This window comes from Macaca thibetana, chromosome 4, assembly GCF_024542745.1.
Source record: "Macaca thibetana thibetana isolate TM-01 chromosome 4, ASM2454274v1, whole genome shotgun sequence".
In the NCBI taxonomy this organism is placed as follows: Eukaryota; Metazoa; Chordata; class Mammalia; order Primates; family Cercopithecidae; genus Macaca; species Macaca thibetana.
In genome coordinates this window covers 118,906,188-118,929,225 of record NC_065581.1, presented here as the reverse complement: position 1 = coordinate 118,929,225, position 23,038 = coordinate 118,906,188, and the positions used below count along the sequence as shown (strand labels likewise).

General features: G+C 38.3%; 1 protein-coding gene and 1 long non-coding RNA gene across 4 annotated transcripts in view; one reads left to right on the top strand and one right to left on the bottom strand.

The window, feature by feature from the left end:
* The window catches only part of LOC126952640 (uncharacterized), a 43,645-nt gene extending 32,418 nt beyond the window's left edge, over nucleotides 1-11,227 (top strand). Inside the window, exons 2-3 of the long non-coding RNA XR_007724974.1 lie at nucleotides 3,106-3,163; nucleotides 10,605-11,227. This is a non-coding gene — a long non-coding RNA (uncharacterized LOC126952640). The remainder of the gene's footprint in view (nucleotides 1-3,105; nucleotides 3,164-10,604) is intronic.
* EPM2A (EPM2A glucan phosphatase, laforin) overlaps nucleotides 1-20,716 on the bottom strand; it is a 117,165-nt gene extending 96,449 nt beyond the window's left edge. The window contains exon 1 of one of the 3 annotated variants that reach the window (XM_050787408.1): nucleotides 19,905-20,716. In XM_050787408.1, coding sequence (XP_050643365.1) covers nucleotides 19,905-20,205 — 301 coding nt within the window. In that variant the 5' untranslated portion in view covers nucleotides 20,206-20,716. Of the gene's footprint in view, nucleotides 1-18,365; nucleotides 19,796-19,904 lie in introns of those variants that run through there. The other 2 variants (XM_050787411.1, XM_050787410.1) reach the window with 2 other exon arrangements.
* Between the last annotated feature and the right edge of the window lie 2,322 nt (nucleotides 20,717-23,038).

Below are 23,038 nucleotides of genomic sequence, written 5' to 3'. Positions count from 1 at the left end.
CTCTTGTAGCAGATGTGTTAGTACATCTTTCCCTGAGTCTGAGATTTCTTTACCTGTTACAATGAAGTAAAGCACTATATGAAACCAATGCATGCATTTCACACTAAAAGCTTCAGTGTCCTTTCCAAGTTAGGTACATTGACTGTCTATTTTGCAGTTTCCTATTGTCCATCTAAGGATTACCTGGAACAACATCATCTGAGGAGATATTTTAAAAACCTGGACTCTTTCAACACAGCAATGAAAAGGCAAATAAGCCCACTGAAAATGGGCAGAGGATTTGAATAGACATTTCTCCAAAGAAGATACATACACATCTGTGTGTATAGAAGATACGTATGTGTTATACACCATGGAATACTATGCAGTCATAAAAAGGATGAGTTCATGTCCTTTGTAGGGACATGGATGAAGCTGGAAACCATCATTCTCAGCAAACTATCGCAGGGACAAAAAAAAGAAACATTGCATGTTCTCACTCATGGGTGGGAGTTAAACAATGAGAACACTTGGACACAGGAAGGGGAGCATCACACACTGGGGCCTGTCATGGGGTGGGGGGAGGGGGAAAGGATGGCACTGGGAGATATACCTAATGTAGATGATGAGTTGATGGGTGCAGCACACCAACATGGCACATGTAACAAACCTGCAAGTTGTGCACATGTACCCTATAACTTAAAAGTATAATAAAAAAACGAAAAAGAAAAAGAAAGTAACACACACACACAAAAAAAAAAAGAAAGAAAAAAGAAGAAGAAGATACATACGTGTGTATCTTCCATATTGACATACGGCCAATAAGTACCTGAAAAGATACTCAACATCATTAGTCATTAGGGAAATCAAAACCACAATAAGACCCCATTTCACACCTTCTACAATGGCTAAAATTAAAAATACACACAATAACAAGAATGTGGAAAAACTAAAACTCTCATACACTGCTGGTGAGCAGAAAATAGTGCAATCACCTTGGAAAACAGTTAGGAATTTCCTCAAAAAGTTAAACATAGAGTTACCATATGATCCAGCAGTTCCACTTCTGGGTACATACCCAATACAAGTAAAAACATATGGTCACACAAAAACTTATATGCAAATGCTCACAGTACCACTATTTTAAAAGTGAAAATGGCTTTTACCTCCATCAACTGGTGAGTGAATAAAGAAAATGCGACACACCCATACAACGGAATATTACTCAGTAATAAGGGTTAATGAAGAACTGAGACATGCTACAACACGTACAAACTTCCAAAACATTAACATCAGTAAAAGGAGCCAGCTACAAAGGGCCACATATTGTATGACTCCATTTCTATGAAATATCCAGAACAGGCAAAGCCCTAGAGACAGAAAGTACATTAGCCTGAGGATAGGGGAGGGAGGAATAAAAATTGGTAATGAGTATGGAGTTTCTTTTTGGAATGGCAAAAATGTCATAAGAATAAGTGTTGATAGTTACGTAACACTTTGTGAATGTAGAGTTGTCTCTCAGTTCCCGTGAGTGATTGGTCACAGGACTGCTGGCAGATACCAAAATCTGCAGATGCTTAAGTCCCAGATATAAAATGGCATAGTATTTGCATATAAACTACACACAACCTCCTGTATGCAGTAAGCCCTCAGTTAACATGGTAGATAGGTTCTCAGAAACTGTGACTTTAAGTGTAATGATGCATAATAAACCAATTTTACTATAGCGAAGTGATATTTAAATAAGATTGAAGTTTCTATGGCATATTTCTGGTCATAAAAACGTCACCAAACTTCTCAATAAATATCCCAAACACTTCTTATATTAAACACTGAAATAAATGTGAACTATACACATATTTAAGAAAGATGAATAAAGACAAGTGTATTAGTCCATTTTCACAATGCTGACAGACATACCTGGGACGAGCAATTTACAAAAGAAAGAGGTTTAATGGGCCTTACAGTTCCATGTGGCTGGGAAAGCCTCACAATCATGGCAGAAGGCAAGTAGGGACAAGTCACATCTTACATGGATAACAGCAGGCAAAGAGAAAGAGCTTGTGCAGGGAAACTCCACCTTCTAAAGTCATCAGATCTCATGAGACTTACTCACTATCATGAGAACAGCATGAGAAAGACCTGCCCTCATGATTCAATTACCTCTCACTGGGTCCCTCCCATAACATGTGGGAATTCAAGATGAGATTTGGGTGGGGACACAGCCAAACCATATCAACAGGTAAGAAAATTATTTAACCAATTAGTGGTGAGTCAGTGAATGACTGCTGTAACAGGGGTGGTGATGGGTTACACTGAGGAACAAATGTTTGCAAAGTGAAAAATCAGCACCTCCTGCCACCACTCAGTTCCAAAACGATCACAAACAAGGAGGCTCACTGAGCACTTTGGTAGCATATTATTTGCTGTCAAGCATTTGTATGATTATCATATACTTTACAGATTTTTGCTTGACAATAATTTGCATTCATTTCTTCATTCATTTACCAACTCAATTATTTCAGTTCAGGATCAAGGGTGGCCAGATTTCATCCCTGCAGGTGCTAGACAGGCACCCACCCTAGATAGGACACCCTTCTATGGCAAGGCACTCATACACACCTACACTCACTCTGACTGGGATCATACATACATGCCAAAGAACCACACAGGGACAGCTTTAAGATGTGAGAGGAAAACAAAGGACATGGAGAGAACCCACACAGACACAGGAAGAACATGCAGACTCCGCAGACAGGGGCCCTGGCAGGAAATGATCTTTTTCTCATTAACATTGTAATGAAAAAACATTCAATGAAAGATGTTGAGGATATGTTGTACTTTAAGTCAGGGATCCCAACCTATGGCCAACTTCCTCCCTTAGAAACCAGGTTGCACAGCAGGAGGTAAGCAGGCGAGTGAGTGAGCAAAGCTTCATCTGTATTTACAGCTGCTCCCCATCACTCACATTATGGACTGAACTCTGTCTTGTCAGACCAGCGGCACAGTAGATTCTCATAGGAGCACAAACCCTATTGTGAACTGCACTTGGGAGACATCTAGGTTGCGGGCTCCTTATGAGAAGCTAATGCCTGCTGATGTGTTACTGTCTTCTCTAACCCATAGATGGGACCATCTAATTGCAGGAAAACAAGCTCAGGGCTCCCACTGATTCTACGTTATGGTGAGTTGTAAAATTATTTCATTACATATTACAATGAAGTAATAATAGAAATAAAGCGCACAATAAATACAATGTGCTCGAATCATCCCACAAACATCCCCATCTCCCTAGTCCATGGAAAAACTATCTTCCACAAAACTGGTCCCTGGTGACAGAAAGGTTAGGGACCGCTGCTTTAAATCATCTCTAGGTTACTTATACTATTAAATACCTAATACAATGCCGGCACATCACTCCACTTGTGTGGAATCAACATAATACTTGGCAGACGGCAAATTCAAGTTTTCCTTTTTAGAATTTTGTAGAATTTTTTCCTGAATATTTTCAATGCAAGATTGGTTGAATCCACAGATGCAGAATCCATAGGGACAGAAGGCTGAGTGTCCTCAAAACCACTGAACTGTACACTTTAAACGGATGAATTCTATGGTATGTGAATTACATCTCAGCAAACTGTTATAAAAAAATATGAATTCCCAGGATCCACCCATGAGGATTCTGCAGGTCTGTGATTTAAAAAGCTCCCAAGGTGATCCTAATGCATTCCAGGACAGGGCATCACTGGTGTGCCTAGAAAATTCACTAGAAAGTTGTCTGATGTTTTATGTTTGACAGAAAAGAAAAAATATCAGTAGAGACCGCTGGAAGTAACCCCTGCAGCAAGAGATGCGATCCCTGCCCACCACCTCCAGGCCTCAAGAAAAAAGCCCCTACCCCCGCCCCAGAGTGGCCGCCCCACAGCCTCCTGCAGCCACCATTCCCACCCTCCTCACAGCTGTGGCCGTCTTCTCACTCAGGATTCCTTCACCCCAAAATGCGTTCGTGCAGCTCACCCCACACCACCACACACCCAGGGAACCCCACCACAAAAAGCTTAAACATCTTTGAAACCCTCCGACTTTGGCTCTTTCCTTGTCATTTTAATAATATCAGCCTTTCTCCTGTCTCCCTCACATGGAGGATAAAGCCTGAGCATCCATTTCTTCTTGGATTCAGATCATATTTTTTAAAACAGCCTTGTTGTATTTATTCCCATAATTGCAATACAAAAATAAATGAGAGAATATCCTATTTTTCATTAAATACCAAGTTCAAAATACTATCCCTACTATAAAGCCTTCCCAACCCCTTTCTCCCTCCTGAATTCCCACCCAGATGGACTTCCTCCACAACACTGCATACAGGTTTCAGACTTCTGCTTTGGTCCTTACTTGACAATAAGCATTTTTTCCCCTCAACTAAAAATATCTCTTAACCTCAAGGGCTATAAATTTTTCATCTTGGTATCCCAGTACCTATCACAATTCCAGGTGTATAACTGAGCTTCCAAGTTCTTAAATGAGTAGAATAAGTGAATAAAATACTGATTCTGATTTGTTAGGGTTTTAGTTGTCCTAATTGAAGGGATAAAATTAATAGAGATCTCTTCTCAGTGGTTAATACCAAAATAACAATTTAAACAATACTAAAACTTGAGGTTTAATAAAGTTAACACATTTTTGAATTACCAGAATACCTAGAAGAGTTTTTAGTGTTTTTTTATGTTTCATTTGGATCATATCTCTCAACATTTCTCATCTCTAATTAGATTGATTCCCTAATGGATTCTAAGTACATCCCTCTGAGAGATAACAAAACTTCTTCAACCACAATCAAAAGACAACATTATCAAGCTAAAATTTCAGATTCAAACTTCTAACCTCATTAAGTAAAGACTGAAGTCTGTGCAAAAAAGCATACATAGTCTTTTATGGGATACTTCTTCATTGTAGAGAAAACATGAGACATTGCCAAAACTAAGAAACACAAACCAATGACAAAATATTGTCAATATTTTTATATAAAATAGTTTTACTTCCATTCACAAGCAATACTCAGATACATTAAATAAATTCTTCCTCATACTTATTCTGAACTAGTAAGTGTTAAAGCAATACTTTAAACCAATGTCTTTTTGGACAACACTCAGAATTACTTTTACCTCAGAAGTCCATGGGTGAAATTCAGGATAGCTCTAAACTGAAGATGATGGAACTAACAGTGTGACCCCAAAATATTGTTTTCCATGTGTGGGGTCCCAGATTATTCCAGTTCTGGAATTGTGCCAAATACTGATTGTCATATTCATCAAACAGATAGACTTTTGCTGACTCCAAACAATAGAGATGGTAATATTTTGGTATTTTATGGCAAAAGGCATGAATGTAAATGTCATGCTAACTTCTTCTAAACATACACAGTTCATAAAATCTACAAATATAATGTTGAGAGATGTTGGTAATAGATCAAACCACGATAAAATTTCTCTTTGCTCACAGAAACAGTATTGAGCCTTTTATGACTAAGATTTAAAAGACAATAATTTTATAACAACCTGACCAGGTGCAGTGGCTGGCACCTGTAATCCCATTACTTTGGGTTGCCTATACAGGTGGATCACTTGTGTTTCAGGAGTTTGAGACCAGTCTGGGCAACATGGAGAAACCCCATTTCTACTAAAAGATACAAAAATTAGCTGGCCATGGTGAAATAATGCCTGTGGTTTCAGCTACTCGGGAGGCTGACGTGGGAGGATAGCTTGAGCCTGGGAGGCGAAGGCTGCAGTGAGCCAAGATCATGCCACTGTACTCCAGCCTGGGTGACAGAGCCAGACCTTGTCAAAAAAAAAAGAGTAAAAATCATTCCCTTAATTCTCTCAAGTTTTAGTTGGCTAAAATTCAGGATAAAATGCTACATTCACGTGGCATTACAATTTCCCATTTAAAAACATAAAGATCACGGAATTGAAACTGTTGGGCTTCTCACTCCTGTACGTACTGGCTGCACTACAGGCCTGAGCTATCTGGACTTTGCCCAGGATGCCAGCATCAGAGCAAAAAACTTAGAAGATATTCCAGATAATGAAACTCAAACTGGTGATGGTGTTGGAAAAATAAAACATTTTAATGAGCTTACTGGAACAGAAGTCCTAGGACCAACAATGGTACTAAAACTTCTCACACCTGGTGGAGGTCCAGACAGTCAATCTTGACCTGTCAGCCTTATTCTAGCTCTTTCAGAAAAAGGTGCAATCTCCTAAGACAACTCTTATCTCATTGAACTATGTGTTTACTGGCTTTCTGCAAGCACAATTCATTCTCACAACTCAAACACATGAGCATTCACTCTCATTCATTCACAACTCATTCTCATATCTCAGACACATTCACTCTCACATCTCAAACACATTAGCATTATTTTTACACAAATAAAACATCCCCATCAGATGCCTATTATTTCTCTAGACATCATAAAATATGGTATACTGGTTTAAGCTTATACTTTATCCAAACTATTATTTTGTTTCTGGTAGGTCACCAAAGAACAATTCATAACATTGTAATTGCTTTACTACCTTTTTGGGGGGAAAAGTTCATAACTTTTGTCTCTTCTCACCTGAGAGCATGCAACAGTACTTTCTTTAATTTGCCCTAATATTAGAACCTCTATTCTGCTTCTACAGAACATGAACAAATCATCTAAAAGTAGCAAGTAATATCATTTCAGCTCTCATTAACCCTGGCAAATGATGGAAGACCAGATATGGGGGGACATAGAATGAGAAACAGTAGCAATTTTTATACCTGGATTATTTTAGTCTGGCACAATTTTATTTTGGATTTGTAGAAGACTGTGGTTTGATCCAAGAGTAAAGGAAAAGACTTTTCATCTGGATTTGAACGTATTTCTTGATAATGTTCTCAAAAACTCTGAATCATTTTGGCTGAAACAACACATTAAATGAATATTCTTTTGAAAAAGGATAGGGGAATTAAGAGAAATGTCAAGGAAAAGGACCAGTTGGAATAAACAGAGTCTCTACTCACCTCCCAGTTTTGTTGGCATTTTCTCTCAATTCTCTTCTCACTGATAATACAAAGATACCGCACATCCTACACAAACACAAAGAACTTCTCCCTATTAAGTTCTAGAGCTCAGAGTTTGTATATGGGATATTAAAATTTACTTGCCAAATTTCCATGCCCTGCCTAGTAGAGGTGATGTGGTATAGAAGGGAATACCAAACTATAACACCTGAAATATTAAGAATAATTTGGTGAATGAAATATTAGAAAAGATTTATTCTCTTATGGGTTGAGTTGTGTCCCCCAAAAGTCATATAAAAGTCCGAACTCCTAGATCCCCATAATGTGATCTTATTTGAAGATAGGGTGTTTGCAGTGGTAATAAAGTTAAAATGAGGTCATTAGGAGTGGCCCCAATCCAATATGATTAGTGCCTTTTTAAGAAGAAATTTGGGCACAGAGACACAAAGAGAGAAGATGGTGTTAAGATGCAGGGAGAAGACAGCCATCTATACACCAAAGAAAGAGGCCTGGAACAGATAATTCCCTCACAGCTTTCATAAGAAACCAACTCTGATAGCACCTACATTTTGGGCCTTTAGGCTCCAGATGTGTGGAACAATAAATTTCTGTTAAACCACCCAGCGTGTGGTACTTGATTATGGCTGCCTTCACAAACAAATGTGTTATTTTAAAGATGTAAAATTTCATGTTGATTTGTTTAATCTTCTTAAATTATAATAGATTTAAGGATTCAAAATTTTTTATGTCAAATATGCTCTAACATAAACATTGTACCACAAAAGGTGATATGAAATGAAGGGAAATTACAGTTTGTGCAGGACAAATGAAAGACTGGAGCAAAAAAATAGTGACAATTTGAAGGATGAATTTATGGCCATTAAAATCTAAGAATATAAAACCTGATTCAGAGTATCATTGAGTGGGGACGTGCCAATCTAATGACACATTATAATTAGAGTTAAGGATTTTCATCATGAAGGGAGTTCCAAAATATCTAATTTCACAAGAAAGATATAGTTTAGATTATATACATATACATACATACAGAACACAAAAATACACAAATATACAAAAAATTAGAAATAAGTTAAATAACAAAATCAAGACTTATTTTGCAAAAAAATTAGGAATATGTTGGACAAATATCTGCCTGCAAAATTTTTAAAAATCAGTAGAGATTTCTGTTCCTGCCTACAAAAAGAACAACTAGAAAAATGGCAAACTTCATGAAATATTTGTTTTTGAAAGTTGAATAAAAGGCAGTACAGGACTATAATCCCTAAGAGAAGAAAACTAACAAGATGAATGATATAAATCCATGGATTTCTGACTTCAAGGCATTTCCAAATCATGCCATAGGGATGGGGAGCCTTCTTTCACATTTGGGGAGAACAAAGTGAGAGTTAAATACCAGAGATGAGAAAGCTATACAGACAAAGAGGTCCGTAAAACTGCATAAAAGTTTCCTAGATTCTTTGGCTGCATGTCAATTGTGGATGCAAAAGGTAAACTTTGACAGAGTCATACAAAGAACAAATGGCAAGAAAAGAAAAATTTCTGAAAATTGTAAGCCAGACAACTTGCAGAGCTTACACAGAACTGGGAAAAATTTTAGTCTCCACCAGACAGAGTGAGGAAATCTTGGGGCACTGAGTACATTGAGGCATTCAGTAAAGAATCCAGAGTTCATTGCTTAATAGTGGGGCTGCACTAACCCTCCTAGAGACCTGCCCTTGTAAACCTTCAAGAGGAACCTCACATAGAACAAGCTAATCCACAAGTAACTTAACTGTCAGAAACTAATCCAAACTCTATGAAACAATGTAAATTACAACAGCGAGCATGCAAACAAAAAACAATAGATACAAAAGTTAATTTATTTCCTAGATATCAGCAAAGAACTGAAATTTAATTGTTTAAGAAAAACTAAATATACTATTTAAAACAGCACACCAAAACCCCTTATGTATAAATCTAACAAAACTGGAGACATATTCTATGTTCATAAGTTGGAAAACTCAATATTGTTAAGATGTCAGTTCTTCTGAACTCGATCTATAGCTTCAACACAAAATCACAGCAAGCTATTTTGTACAAGTCAACAACTGATTCTAAAAAGTATTTGGAAAAGCAAATGACCAAGAAGAGCCAACACAATTTTGAAGAACAAGAACAAAGTTAGAAGATTCACACTACACTATTTCAAGGTTAGTATAAAGCTACAGTAATGAACAGAGTGTGATACTGGCTTCAAAAAAAAAAAAAAAAAACAGACATATAGAACTGAAGAGAGAGCACAGAAATGGACATATGCAAATAAAATCAGGTGGTTTCTAACAAAGACACTTTAAAAAACAATGGACAGTATTTTCAACAAACTGTCCTGGAACAAGTGGATGTCCATATGGGGAGCAAAAAGAACCTAGCCACAGACCTTATATAAAACATAAAAACTAACAGAAAATGGCTTATAAATATATGCATATGTAAAAACTTCCAAAAATAACATAGGAGAAAAACTAGATGAACTTTGATTTGGAGAGGAGTTTTTTAATTCAATACCAAAAGCATAATCATAAAAGAAAAAAAAATTGTTGGATTTTATTAATAGTTTTGTTTTGCAACAGAAACTGCTATGATAATAAAAAATAAGTCACATACTGAGAGAAAATATTTGCAAATCACTCATCTCTCAAAGGCTTGTATCCAAAATATATATAGAATTCTTAAAAATCATGAATTTAAAAAATTTAAAAATTAAAAGAAGATATGAACAGACACCCAAAGAATATATACAGATGGCAAATAAGTTTATAAAACAATGCTCAATATCATTTATTACAGAATTGCACATTTAAACAATGAGATACCACTATGCACCTGTTAGAGTTGTTAAAATCCAAAACACTAACAACACCAATGCTGATGAAAATGTGGAACAGGAACTCTCATTCTATGCCAGTGGAAATGAAAAATACTAGGCCACTCTAAAAGATGATTTGGCAGTTTCTTACAATGCTGAATAGTCTTATCATATGATCCAGCAAACTCATTCCTAGATATCTACCCACTGATATAAAAATTCATACCTACACAAAAATCTGCACACCAATGTTTATTTATAATCACCCAAACCTGGACACAATCAAGATGTCCTTCAATAGGCAAATAAACAAAATGTGGAACATCCATATAATGGAATATCATTCAGCAATAAAAAAAAAATTACAGCTACAGAAAAAAAAATAGATAGATATTAAATATATTATTAAATGACAGAAGCCAGTCTGAAAAGGCTACACACTGCATGATTCTAATTACTTGACATTGTGGAAAGGCAAAACTATGGAGATAGTAAACAGATCAGTGGTTGCCAAGGGTTTGAGGAGTGGGGAGGGTTGAATAGACAAAAGACAGAGGAGTTTCTATGGAGGTGAAACTAGTCTAAATGAGACTAACATAATGAATACATGACACTGTGCATTTATCAAAATCCACAGAACTTTATATTACAAATAATATATTTCCCATATATATAATTAATATAAACACATATTTCTTTGTTTCACCAGCTAAGAAGGCCTACAAGCAACAATATCCCAGAAGGAAGAGGCACACTCACTGCCCAGATCTTGATTTCTAATACCATTCTACAATAAAATCAAACAGAGCTCCCTGGATAAATGTCCAATTTTAGCGTGGAGGAAGGAAACATAAAAGATGATCTCAGAACACCTTGTAGTGCCAGAAAATAAGGAAGTACTCAAAAACAAAGAAACCAAAAATCACACACACAAAGACGGGGGGATGTCAAAGAGACACAGAAGAGAAGCCACCAAAAGAGTTCTCAATGGCCAAACCTGAAATAAACTGAACGAGAAAATAAAGTAGTAAGATATTTAAACCAAAGTATAAAATAATATCTGTGAATTCATATATATATAAATAATTGAATAGGTAAATAAATGAGGGAGAAGAGACAAACCCTCCATACAAATACATTCCAGATAATTAATGCAGATATTCTGCCCTCAAGCTGGCGGAACATAACTTCTCACTTTTTAAATGTGAGCAATGCACAGTGACTTCTTCTGAAAGACCACAGTATGGAAATACGGGGAAAACACAACTTTTACAGCAGAGAAAACTAACAAATACAACTTCGACTACATGATCAAGGTCATCACAAACGGTAGTAAGTCATGTTAATAGTATAGATCCTTGATATGATGTAATAAAGAAGGCACTTTACTTCGATGGTCTTCCCAAAAACCCATAATCCAAGTCTAATGACAAGAAAAAACACCAGAAAAATCCCAATTGAGAAACTTTCTGCAAAATACCTGATGAACACTATTCAAAACTGTCAAGGTCATTGCAGAAATACATAAAGTCTGAGAAACTATCACAGTCATAAATAATAAATGTAATGTGGTCATATAGTTAAGGTCTTAGAAGAGAAAATGTATGTTAAGTAAAAAATAATGAAATATGAATGAAATTTGGATCCTAGTTAAAAATCATGTATCCACATTGGTCCTTAATTCTCACAAGTGTCATACTAATATAAAATATTAACAAAAGAGGAAACTGGTAAGGAGTATATGAGAACTCTCTATACTGTCTTTGCAACTTTTCTGTAAAATCTAAAATTATTCTAAACAGTTTATTCTTAAAAATACATAATTTATAATTTATCATACCTTAAAATAATCCATAAATAAAGCTCAGCTATGGTTACTCAAAAAAGACATGGAAAGAAGTAGTCAAATACTATCAATAACTGTTAGAAAAATTAGTCAACAGAAACCACACCCAAATATGACATAGATAAGGAAACGAGAAAATAAAGACTGACTATATCTTCAACATCGTCACGAATTTAAAGAAAAACATAAGCTAAATGAGAACAAAAGAAGAAGATGCACAAGAATACTGAATAGAACTTCTAGAGACGAGAAATACAGTATCTGAAAATAAAATTTCACTGGATGGGATTCACAACAGATTAGACCTAGAGGAAAGCCTCAATCTTCTTCTTATTTACATAACAGAGAAATGAGTATCTGCCTTGCAGTGTTGTTATAAGGACAAAGGGTAATTTAATTGAAAGCACCTAAGAAGTAATTAGCCCATGGTTTAAAAAAAAAAAAAAAAACCCTCCATCTCTTTCTGTTCTGTGCTCTATTCATCCAACCAATATTTACTGCGCAGCTACTATGTATCAACTACAATTGCAAGATATAAAAGAATGAATAAACTACATAGTCCCTACACTCATAGAGCTCACAATCTGGTAGAAGACAGAAACCAAAAAATACACAAATAAATGTTGTACATGATATCTTTTGTTTTAACTGTAGCATGCATTGTTAGCTGCCTACCTAAAATCTACTCTCCTCATTCTTCTTGGTAATCAGTACCCTAATTTTCTTCAGGAAAGGAATGTGCTGGCCTAAATAAAGCACTTTCCCAGCGATACGGTTTGGATTTTTGTCCCCACCCAAATCTCATGTCTGAACAGTAATCCCCAATGTTGAAGGAGAGGCCTGGTGAGAGATGATTGAAACATGGGGGCAGACTTCCTCCTTGCTGTTCTTGTGAAAGTGAGTTCTCATGAGATCTGGTTGCTTAAAAGCATGTAGCACTTCCCCTTCTCTCTCTTCCTCCTGCTCCAGCCATGTAGGACATGCCTCCTTCCCCTTTGCCTTCTGCGATGTTTGTAAGTTTCCCAGGGCCTCCCAAGCCATGCTTCCTGTACAGCCTGGAAAACCATGAGCCAATTAAACTTCTTTTCTTTATAAATCACTCAGTCTTAGGTCATTCTTTATAGTAATGCAAGAACTAACACAGAAAATTGGTTCTGGGAAGAGGTGCATTGCTATAAAGATACCTGAATATGTGGAAGCAGCTTTGGAACTGGGTATTGGGCAGAGGTGGGGACAGTCTGGAGGACTCAGAGGAAGACAGGAAGATGAAGGAAAGTTTGGAACTTCCTGGAGACTTGTTGAATGCTTGTGACCAAAATGCTGATACTGATAGGGACAGTGAAGTCCAGGCAGAGGTGGTCTCAGATGGAGATGAAGAACTTACTGGGAACTAGAGTAGCCACTCATGTTGTACTTTAGCAGAGAGACTGGCAGCATTGTGCCCCTGCTCTAGAGATCTGTGGAAATCTGAACTTGAGAAAGATGATTTAGAGTATCTGGTGGCAGAAATTTCTAAGCAGCAAAGCATTCAAGATGTGGTCTGGCTGCTTCTAACAGCATACACTCATATTTATGAGCAAAGAGATCATCTGAAACTGGAACTTATACTTAAAAGGGAAGCAGAGCATAAAAGCTTAGAAAAGTTGCGGCCTTGCCATGTGGCAGAAAAGAAAAACCCATTTTCAGGGAGGAATTCAAGCTGGCTGTAGAAATTTGCAAAAGTAAAGAGAAGCTGTATATTAATAGTTAAGACAATGTAGAAAAGGCCTGGAAGGCATTTCAGAGATCTCCATAGCAGCCCCTCTCACCACAAGCCTGGAGGCCTAGGAGGAAAAAATAGTTTCATAGGCCCAGGGCCCCACTACCCTGTACAACCTCAGGACACTGCTCCCTGAATCCCAGCTTCTCCACCTCCAGCCTTGGCTAAAATGGTCCCAGATATGTCTCACTCCACTGCTCCAGAGGATGCAAGCCATAATTCTTGGAGGCTTCCATGGGATGTTAAGCCAGCTAGAGCACAGACAGCAAGAGTTGAGGCTTTGGAGCCTCCACCTAGATTTCAGAGGATATATGGACACACCTAGATATCCAGGCAGAAGTCTGCTGCAGTGGCACAGCGCTCAGGGAGAATGTCTACTAAGGCAGCACAGAGGGGAAATGTTGAGTTGGAGTCCCCAAACAGAGTTCCCACTGGGGCACTGCCTACTGAAGCTATGAAAAGAAGGCCACTGTCCTCTAGATACTACAATGTTAGATTCACCAACAGCTTGTACCGTGAACCTGGAAAAGCCACAGGCACTCAATACCAGCCCATGAAAGCAGCCAGGGGGGCTGTACCCTGCAGAGCCACAGGGGTAGAGATGCCCATGGCCTTGAAAGTCCACCCCTCACATCAATGTTACCTGGGTGTGAGACATGGAGTCAAAGGAAATTATTTTGGAACTTTAAGATTTTATGGATGCTCTGCTGGGTTTTGGACTTGCATGCAGCCTGTAACCCCTTTGTTTTCACTAATCTCTCCATTTTGGAATGGGAGTATTTAGCCAATGTCTGTACCCCCATGGTATCTTGGAAGTAATTAAGTGGTTTTGATTTTACAGGCTCCTAGCCAAAAGGGACTTGCCTTGTCTCGGATGAGACTTTGGACTGTGAACTTCTGAGTTAATGCTGAAATAAGGTGAGACTTTGGGGGACTGTTGAGAAGAAAAGATTGTATTTTACAATGTGAGAAGGATATGAGATTTGGGAGAGGCCAGAGGCAGAATGATATGGTTTAGATTTGTGTCCCTGCCCAAATCTCACGTCTGAATTATAATTCCAACAGGAGGAAGGGCCTGGTGGAAGGTGATTAAATCATGAGAGTGGACTTTCCCCTTATTATTCTCATGATAGTGAGTAGGTTCTCATGGGATCTAGTTGTTTAAGTGTGTAGCACTTCCCTCTTTCTCTCTTCTTCCTGCTCCAGCCATGCAGATCGTCCCTGCTTCCCCTTCATCTTCTGCCATACTTGTTAGTTTCCTGAGGCCTCCCCAGCCATGTTTCCTGTACAGCCTGCAAAACCATGAGCCAATTAAACCTCTTTTCATTATAAATTACCCAATCTCAGGTACTTCTTTATAGCAATGCAAGAACTGACCAATACACTCAGTCTCTTCTGCAGCAGAGGCAGTCAAACACAGTAGTTCTGGCCGATTCTAAACATAAAACAAAGTGGGAGTGTGGAGGTATTCTGGTAAAGTTTTTGCTTCCTAGATTATAGGCAATACCCATGGATGACTCTTCCACCCTTCCTTCTTCTCCCTTATTCCACTAAATGCACATGAGCTGAACAGAGGTGCAGCAGCCATCTTGTTGCCTTAAGGGAAAAGCCAAGAGAATACAGTGTGACACTGCGTGTGACATCCAATTTAGGCATGTAATCCTGAGCTTCTTGTGAGAAAACCTAGCTTGACAGAGTCAATTATCTTGAGAAACTAAAGCCAAACCCTGAGAAAAGCAAATCTGAGAATGAGAGAGTGAGAGGTAGAAAGCAAGTGAGGAGAGACAGGCTGTACTCCATGCTTCTTTCAGTTTGGTTATATGAATTGATTTTTTAAAAATTATTTTTAGGCTGGTTCACATTCAGTTACTATTACTTGCAATTAAAAAGTCCAATCCAGCATAGTCAATATGATTTTTAGACTGTAATAAGTGCTATAAGAAAAAGGAACAGATATTATAAGAAAGAATCAGAAGGTAGTTAGGGAGTCCTTCTACAAAAGCAACATGAAAGAGGAAACCTAACAAATAAACACATGTCAGCCTGGAGAAGAGTTGAAAGAACGGTTTCCCACCTGCCTCCTTCAACCCCTTCCCATCGCCAACATGGAATAAGCATGCTCTAAACACAGTAATGGAAGTGTTTCCTGGAAAGGACCCTAGTGTGGGTGTAGGAGCTGGAGATTGGGTGAAACAAGTCCTGTGATGTCTACAGACCCACCCAACAGACCTAGAGGAAAAGAAAAAGGCAACTCCATTCAACAATAAAATATACTAAATTATCCCGCCTCATGATAAAGTTCTTTTTACGTTGTCAACAATAACGATCTTAAGCCTATGGCTCCTCAGCCACACACCCTGAGTGGAACTTTATCCTTCAAAGAATCTGCCAAATTATACAGTACTCCATGAGTGTTCTCCCATTTAGAGGAGGTTTTCAGTAAACATGACAATTTCAACAGAAAACCAGCACAGCTACCCCTACTGATCAGCATATCCTTCATTCATAAAAATGAATGGATATCCTAGGACTACCAGATATTGGAGAAAAATCAATAGAATAAAAGAACCATCAAGAAAAAAACAATTGACTACAGAGCACATGTATGTTTATAGCAGCAAAATTCACAATTGCAAAGATACGGAACCAACCTAAGTGCCCAACAATTAATGAGAACACAGGAACAGAAAACCAAACGCCGCATGTTCTCACTCATAAGTGGGAGTTGAACATTGAGAACACATGGACACAAGAGAGGTGAACATCACACACCAGGGCCTGTTGGTGGGTGGGGGTTGAGGGGAGGGAACTTAGAGGATGGGTCAATAGGTGCAGCAAACCACTATGGCACACGTATAATACTTACGTAACAAAACTGCACGTTCTGCACACGTATGCCAATTTTTAGAAGAATTTTTTTTAATGAACAACAAAAAAAAAAAAAGAGAGAGAGAGAGAGGAAGAAATCACAGAAAACTTCCCTGAGTTGAAGGAAACAATTTCTGGAATTTAAAGAGCCAATCAAGTGCCAAGTGATAAAACAGACTGCTAACAGGAATGGGCTTAGTTTGACATTAGAATTATCAGCCACAGATGCTAGAAATTACTGAGGCACAGTCTTCAAGGGAAAATTATTTTAAGACCAGAATACTGTACCAAATGATCAATCAAGATCATTTGATTGAAACGCAAATAAACCCAAATAAAGACCTTTTAGGAATTTAAGGGCTCAGATATTTTCTCTCTGATTTTACCATTTCTTGAAAATTATCCAAAGAAATGATTAAGGTTTTTAAGAAACAGGAAGATATACCATTTAAAACAGTGCAACTAATATAGGAGTTCAATTGTTTTCTTTAGTCTCAGGTTTATAGCTAAAACCTGTGTGTGTGTGTGTGTGTGTGTGTGTGTGTGTGTGTATATGTGTGTGTGCGCGCGCCGAAGTAAGGAAGGGAGAGGAATGTGTAAGCTATTTTTCTTATCCTCTCATATAGGAGTAACTTCCTGCATAATAGCATTATAAGAATGAAATTTCTATATAATAGAAAGTCAAGTCAATATTTTATATAAAACTGATATATATATCAGAAACATATATATATACACACACACACACACAAAAATATATCAGAGAGCCATATATTAGTGAAAAGTGAAAATTAGAACAGGAATCCTAATTCTTCGAGGAAAAAAATTTTATTTTCAAGAAATAAGCAATATGCATTCATCAAGTAGTGCAATCAAGCTAGAACATTGTGAGAACTGGTGTAACTCTTCTGTTAAAAAAATTAATAACAAATTTTTAAACAAGTTGTAGAAGAACATTACAGTTCAAATATGAAGTAAAACAAAGTGTAGTACTATTAAGTCAAATTTGAGCAAGATTTTTAGTGAAGAAAAGAGAATTTTTCCTTGCAGTTGTACAGTTTTCATGTCACAAAATTTTATTTCTTTGTTTACAATCTAATTGCACTACGTGGTTTCCTAATAATAGTAAAAAATAATACCTAGCCCTTATTTAACATTTACGAGACATCCTCTTCTAAGTTCTTAATATATATCCTATTCTACAAAATACAGTTCATTTATTAGGCAGCTTGGTCCTTTCATTGTGAGCTGAGGTGATGCGCTTCAAATCCCACACTGGTTGGTGAGACCAGGCAATCTGGCTCCAGAATCCTTGCTTTTAAACACTTGGCTACCCTGCTTCTCATAAAACTCTCTGTTAATTTACAATGCTTAGAATCAGTCTATTTACCTTAAACAAGAAGGCACCGTAACAATCAGAAAACAGAATATAAATTATATAAAACCTGATAATGTAAAAGTCATAATAAACCAAGCTGAGGAGAGAGGAAGAAATGTGTAATATTTTTCTTACCCTCTCTTACAGGAGTAACTTCCTAGAAAGTCAACAGTCAACTTTTAATACAAAACTGAAAATAATTCCTGCTTGGATGGTAAAGAAAAATATTTATCAAAAAAAACCTGAAAATAACAGTAAAAAAAATCAGCAGAGAAGATAGAGAATGAACTTGAGCTAAATTCCTCGTATTTCATAACAGGTGTGATGGTTAATTTTATGTGCATTCAGTAGGTGTCAATATTTATTGCCTAATTTTAATTTTAAAAATTATGTATAACATATGGTAACTATTAGAAAAACTAAAAACAAATGTTTGTGATACCTTAAGAAATAGCAACATAAGCAAACTACAGCATAGGGAAGACTATCAGAAAAGCTAAAGAAAAGAAGAACTAGGGAAAGGGAAGATCTTTGTTTCACACCATTTACATTTTTATCACAATTATCAGATATTTTATTTTAAAAAATAATTCTACAATACTATGAATAATAGTAATACCTGTAAAGAAAGGATAAACTGAAGATGGTATCTTTCGATTCTGTCATGGTAAAATAAAAGACCAATAAATGCTACCAGACCATAAGCCTAGTGGGGAACAAAAAGATAACAAGGATAATATATAAACATATTCCACTCTAACTTTCTTTACTGATTCTTTGTTTCTACATCATTACAGGCTAAATGGTCCATTCTTTTCAAATAAACTTCTAAAAAGACATTCATTTCATTGACTTCAACTATTGAGTTACACCCACTCCAGTCTTCAACCTTGCACATTTCCCTTAAAGAAAGGGTCTGTCTCAATTCAGACATTGTTGGCGGGAGCTGACATTAGTTATCACCCTTTTAGGGCATAATTTAGCAGTCCTTAATGAAGTGTTAAAAAAAATGACTGCATTTTGACCCAATAATTTCACTTCTTTGAATCCACTCTGTAGAAACACTCCCGAATGTTCAAAGATACCTGTAAAAGGAATTTCAATTAACCTACTACTGTTTATAACAGAGGAAAACTGAAAAGAACTTAAATGCACGTTCGTAGATGCAGAATAATTTGTTGCCATTTAAAATACATCTACATGTAAAATATATATCTACATGTAGTGACAGTGAAAGATGTCCGTAACATACTGTTAGGCAAGAAAAGCAAAAATTCAGAATTATGTACTATACAATGTTTGTAAAAAAAAAAAAAGTATATGCATATACCACATACATAAATGTGTACAAGCACTGTGCTTAAGATTGTGTGGAGGAAACACTGTAAGTTTTTACTATGCAGATTTCTTTTTTATCATCATTATTATTCTACAACCAACATGTATTGTTTTAGTATTTTAAGAAATCAGGTCATGTCTCAATTGTCACATATCTGGGATTAAGAAAGAAAAAGAAATCCAAAAAGGGAAATATTCAATGTCTTTCCATTAGTTCATTCTCAATATCTAAGGAAAAAAAAAATCTAAGCAGCACGTTGCAGTCTAGGATTAGCGAAAACGCTACTTTCGTTGGTTGGATCGTTTTTCTTTTTAGTGAACTAGAGCAGGAAAATGAGCACACAAAACTCAACTAAAGCGGAGTTGGGCAGCTGAAGCCATCAGCGGCGCGCGGCCGAGCAGCCAAGGGACCCGCGAAGGAAGGACTTGGAGGGCGAGGGGGACTCGGAGAGCTAAGAGGGCCCCTGGCGGGAGACGAAGGGCACTGGCCCGTGAAGCAGCCGCGGTTGGAAAGAAGCTGAAGATTGGGTGTGCGGAAATCAGGTTAGAGGGGCAGGCGACCGAGGGGACTGGAAGGCGGCCGGGAGCGCTGTACGGGTCTAGGGAACCAGTAGGAAGCCGGAGCCGCCGCTGGCAGCGACAGCGTGGCTGGCAAAGCAGGGTCAGCCCGGGGCGTCCGGCGAGTGCGCAGGGACGCGGGCAAAGAGCCCGAAACGCGCGCCGCCGGGGCCTGCCGGGCACGCCCGAGGCCTAGGCCCCGGCTGGGGGTGCGGGCCGGAGCTCCTGCTCTACACCGGGGGCAGACGTCTGCTGGCAATACCTTCCCAGGAGAGCTCTCCTCCCGGCTCCCGCTTCAGGAACTTGTACCAGAACGTGTCCACGCGGCCCGGCTCCGCCCCGTCCTGCGCCGCCTTCTCGGCCGCCAGCTCCACCTCCCCGAGCCACAGGCCCGGCTCCTGCAGCGCCAGCGCCCCGGCGCCCACCGCGGTGCCTGCCGGCCTCAGGCGTACGGCCCCGCGCGGCTCCCAACGTCCCAGCTCGGGCCGCGACCCCACCACCAGCAGCTCTGGCCGGGCGCCGGCCACGGCGGGCGGCACCACCACCCCGAAGCGGAAGCGCATGGCGGGCGGCGGCGGCGCGAATCCCCGGGCCCTGAGTCCCCGCGGCCGGCAGGCCCGGCCTGAGCGTCAGGCGGCCGCGGCGATTGGGCGGCGGCGCGGGAGTCCGGGGCACCTGGGAGAACACGTGCTGTTCTGCGCGTTCTTTGGGCTGCATCACGCGGTTCCCGAGCCCAGGCCTCATCCAGGTCGGCGGCAAGGGGTCCGCGGAGCCGCCAGCCGCTTCTGTGCCCCGTAGCCTCACGGGCGGCTGATTTCCAGCTGTAGGCGCTGGGGACACGGCGAGCGGAAGGAAGAGAAAATGGGGTTCGGGGAGTGAGGAAAACTTCTAAGCCAGGCGATCGCCCAGTCCTCTCCAAGAGACTGAAAATTAACTTTATGAGGATCAAAGGAAGGGAATGGCCTCTAGACAGCCGCCTTATAATTGTGAAAGGGGGGAAGATCTTGGACCTGGTCTCTGGAGCGCGCCCTGTCTTAACCAAGTCACTTACTCTAGCGGGTCTCAGGTTCTTTATCTGTAAAATGAGGGTATAAAATAATGATCATTCTAGACCCTACCAGCTCTAAAGGACCTCTGATTGGTGGACAAGACCCGGAGCTGATGCAAAACATTACATACCATTCTCTTGTCTGAAAAGCCACATGTTCACTTTCTTTTTTCAAAAACTACATTTTTAGTAAGTTTAAATACTTTTAAGGTCAAAACGAAAACTAATTCTGTGACTATAAATGCACGCCTTTTTTTTTTTTTTTTTTTTTTTTTTTTTGAGACGGAGTCTCACTCTGTCCAAATGTATGCATTTTTTAATGGAGTAAATTAAAAAAAAAAAAAAAAACCTTTGTTTAAAATTTACTTTAAGTAAAAGCACTATTTTTTCAACTTAAAACCTTTTTGGATCAAGAAACAGTTTTTTTTAGCTGTCTGGCCCAAATCCAAAATTCGTACATTTTGGTGGGGAACTTCAATTTGTCACTGCCATAGGACAATCTTAAGACGAATATCCTGATACTTTTTGATTCTTTAACAAAATTATCGTTGTATTCTTCCGTTTATATATTCACTAACATTTAACATAACACAAATCTGTTATGTGAATTAAAGACACACAGAGGCATTTTTACCAGCGTTTGGAAGTTTGTGAATAGTGAGAGGGAACAGGCCAAAATTTCATGCGTTGAGAATATCATAAGTAAAACAGAAAGTGCAAAAATGTAAACTACACAAACTCAATCTCTTGGGGAACAATTAGAAAACTAATAATACATTTTACTCTTGAATACTGATATTCCACTCAAAGTTTGGTTGGTTGCTAAGCTTAAGAATAAACACTATGAAAAATGTGAAGACAGAAAGGCTGGCCAAACACAGTTGATTCGGTAGCAAATCAGACATCAAATCACAGTGGTATGTGAGTCGGTTTATTCAAATTGCTGTTAAAAGATATTCTTAGAGTAAGTTTAGGAAAATGGGAGTCATTTGGCGATACAAAGAGGATTTTGTCTACAGTGGAATCCAGACTCCAGTGAAAGTTCTCATTCCTTCAGGACCCAGGAACTAACAGCTCCAGACTTTCTTGTGCTCCACTGTGCTGCCTATGTTGTGTGCTTCCCAAATGGCATTATTCCCACTAGCTCTTCCAGAGTGAGTTCTGCCCATTCTGTAGATGAAACAATAGCAGAAAAATTAAACAATATGTTTGTTCAGCAGACATTGTTTCCTTTACTCTTCTCTCATCATGAAGAGGTTGAATAATTTTAACCATTGGAAGAAGTAACCCTCTTAAGCCCCTAAACAAAATATGTAATATTTTATGGCAAGGATTTAAATAAGGCATAAATTGGATGGCTGCACTGCGTAGTAAGTAAAATGCAACTGGAAAGGAGAACAAGACCAAAATAGGGCTTAAGGGACATATTTCAAGGCCTTGATCATATTTTGACAATCATTTGGTTGTGTAAGTATTAACCATGATAATATCCATTGAGCCTGTATTATGGGCCAGGAACATGGTTTTCATACTCATATTATCTTAGTTAAGTCTTTCACCAATCCTATAAGGTAACTACAATTGTTATCCTCATTTTTAGATGTGAGGATACTCCAGCTCAAAAAGGTCCAATGAATGGCCCACAGCAAGGAAGGAGCAGAGCCAGGGGGCTAAAAGGCGTGCTTTCAGCTTATAGATATAGATACAGATATAAATTCTGATAAGGAAAACCTGTTGCAGAATGTATCTAAATTCTAGCATATTTAAATGTTATTCTCCGTCAACTCTTAATTAAAAAAAATAAATTCCTGTAATTATTTCTTGTAACTAACTTCATCCTTAGGAATTAAAGAACAGATGAATCATGAGTGGCAGTCTAAACGGATCAATGAATCTGTAAAGACATATATATCTTAGCATTTGGAGAGGATTTGGCTGCAGGTTCTTGGAAATTATAATTTTTATGCCTTTTTATATATGTGTTGGCAATGGAAACAGATTTAAGAAGCCAAGGTGAAGAATTTTACCAGTTTTTAAATTGTGTTAGTTTTAGATCTTTTTCCTTGTTGGGTCTTCCATATGAGATTTCTTTTTACATTTAGAAGAATCATGGTATTTATTAAAAGGGATTATTTATGAAATCCATTTGAGGTCAGATTCTTGATGCTATGGGGACAAGCTAAATTTAGAGCAAGAATCAGTCCACTAGAGTAACATAATTCTGATAATAATTTTTAAAAGGCCAAACTGATTTGTTGTCATTGAATTTCATTTTTAGAATGCTATCTTATATATAACTATAAACTTTCCTGAGGAATGGGTGATAAATTCAAATGCAGAGTTTCAAG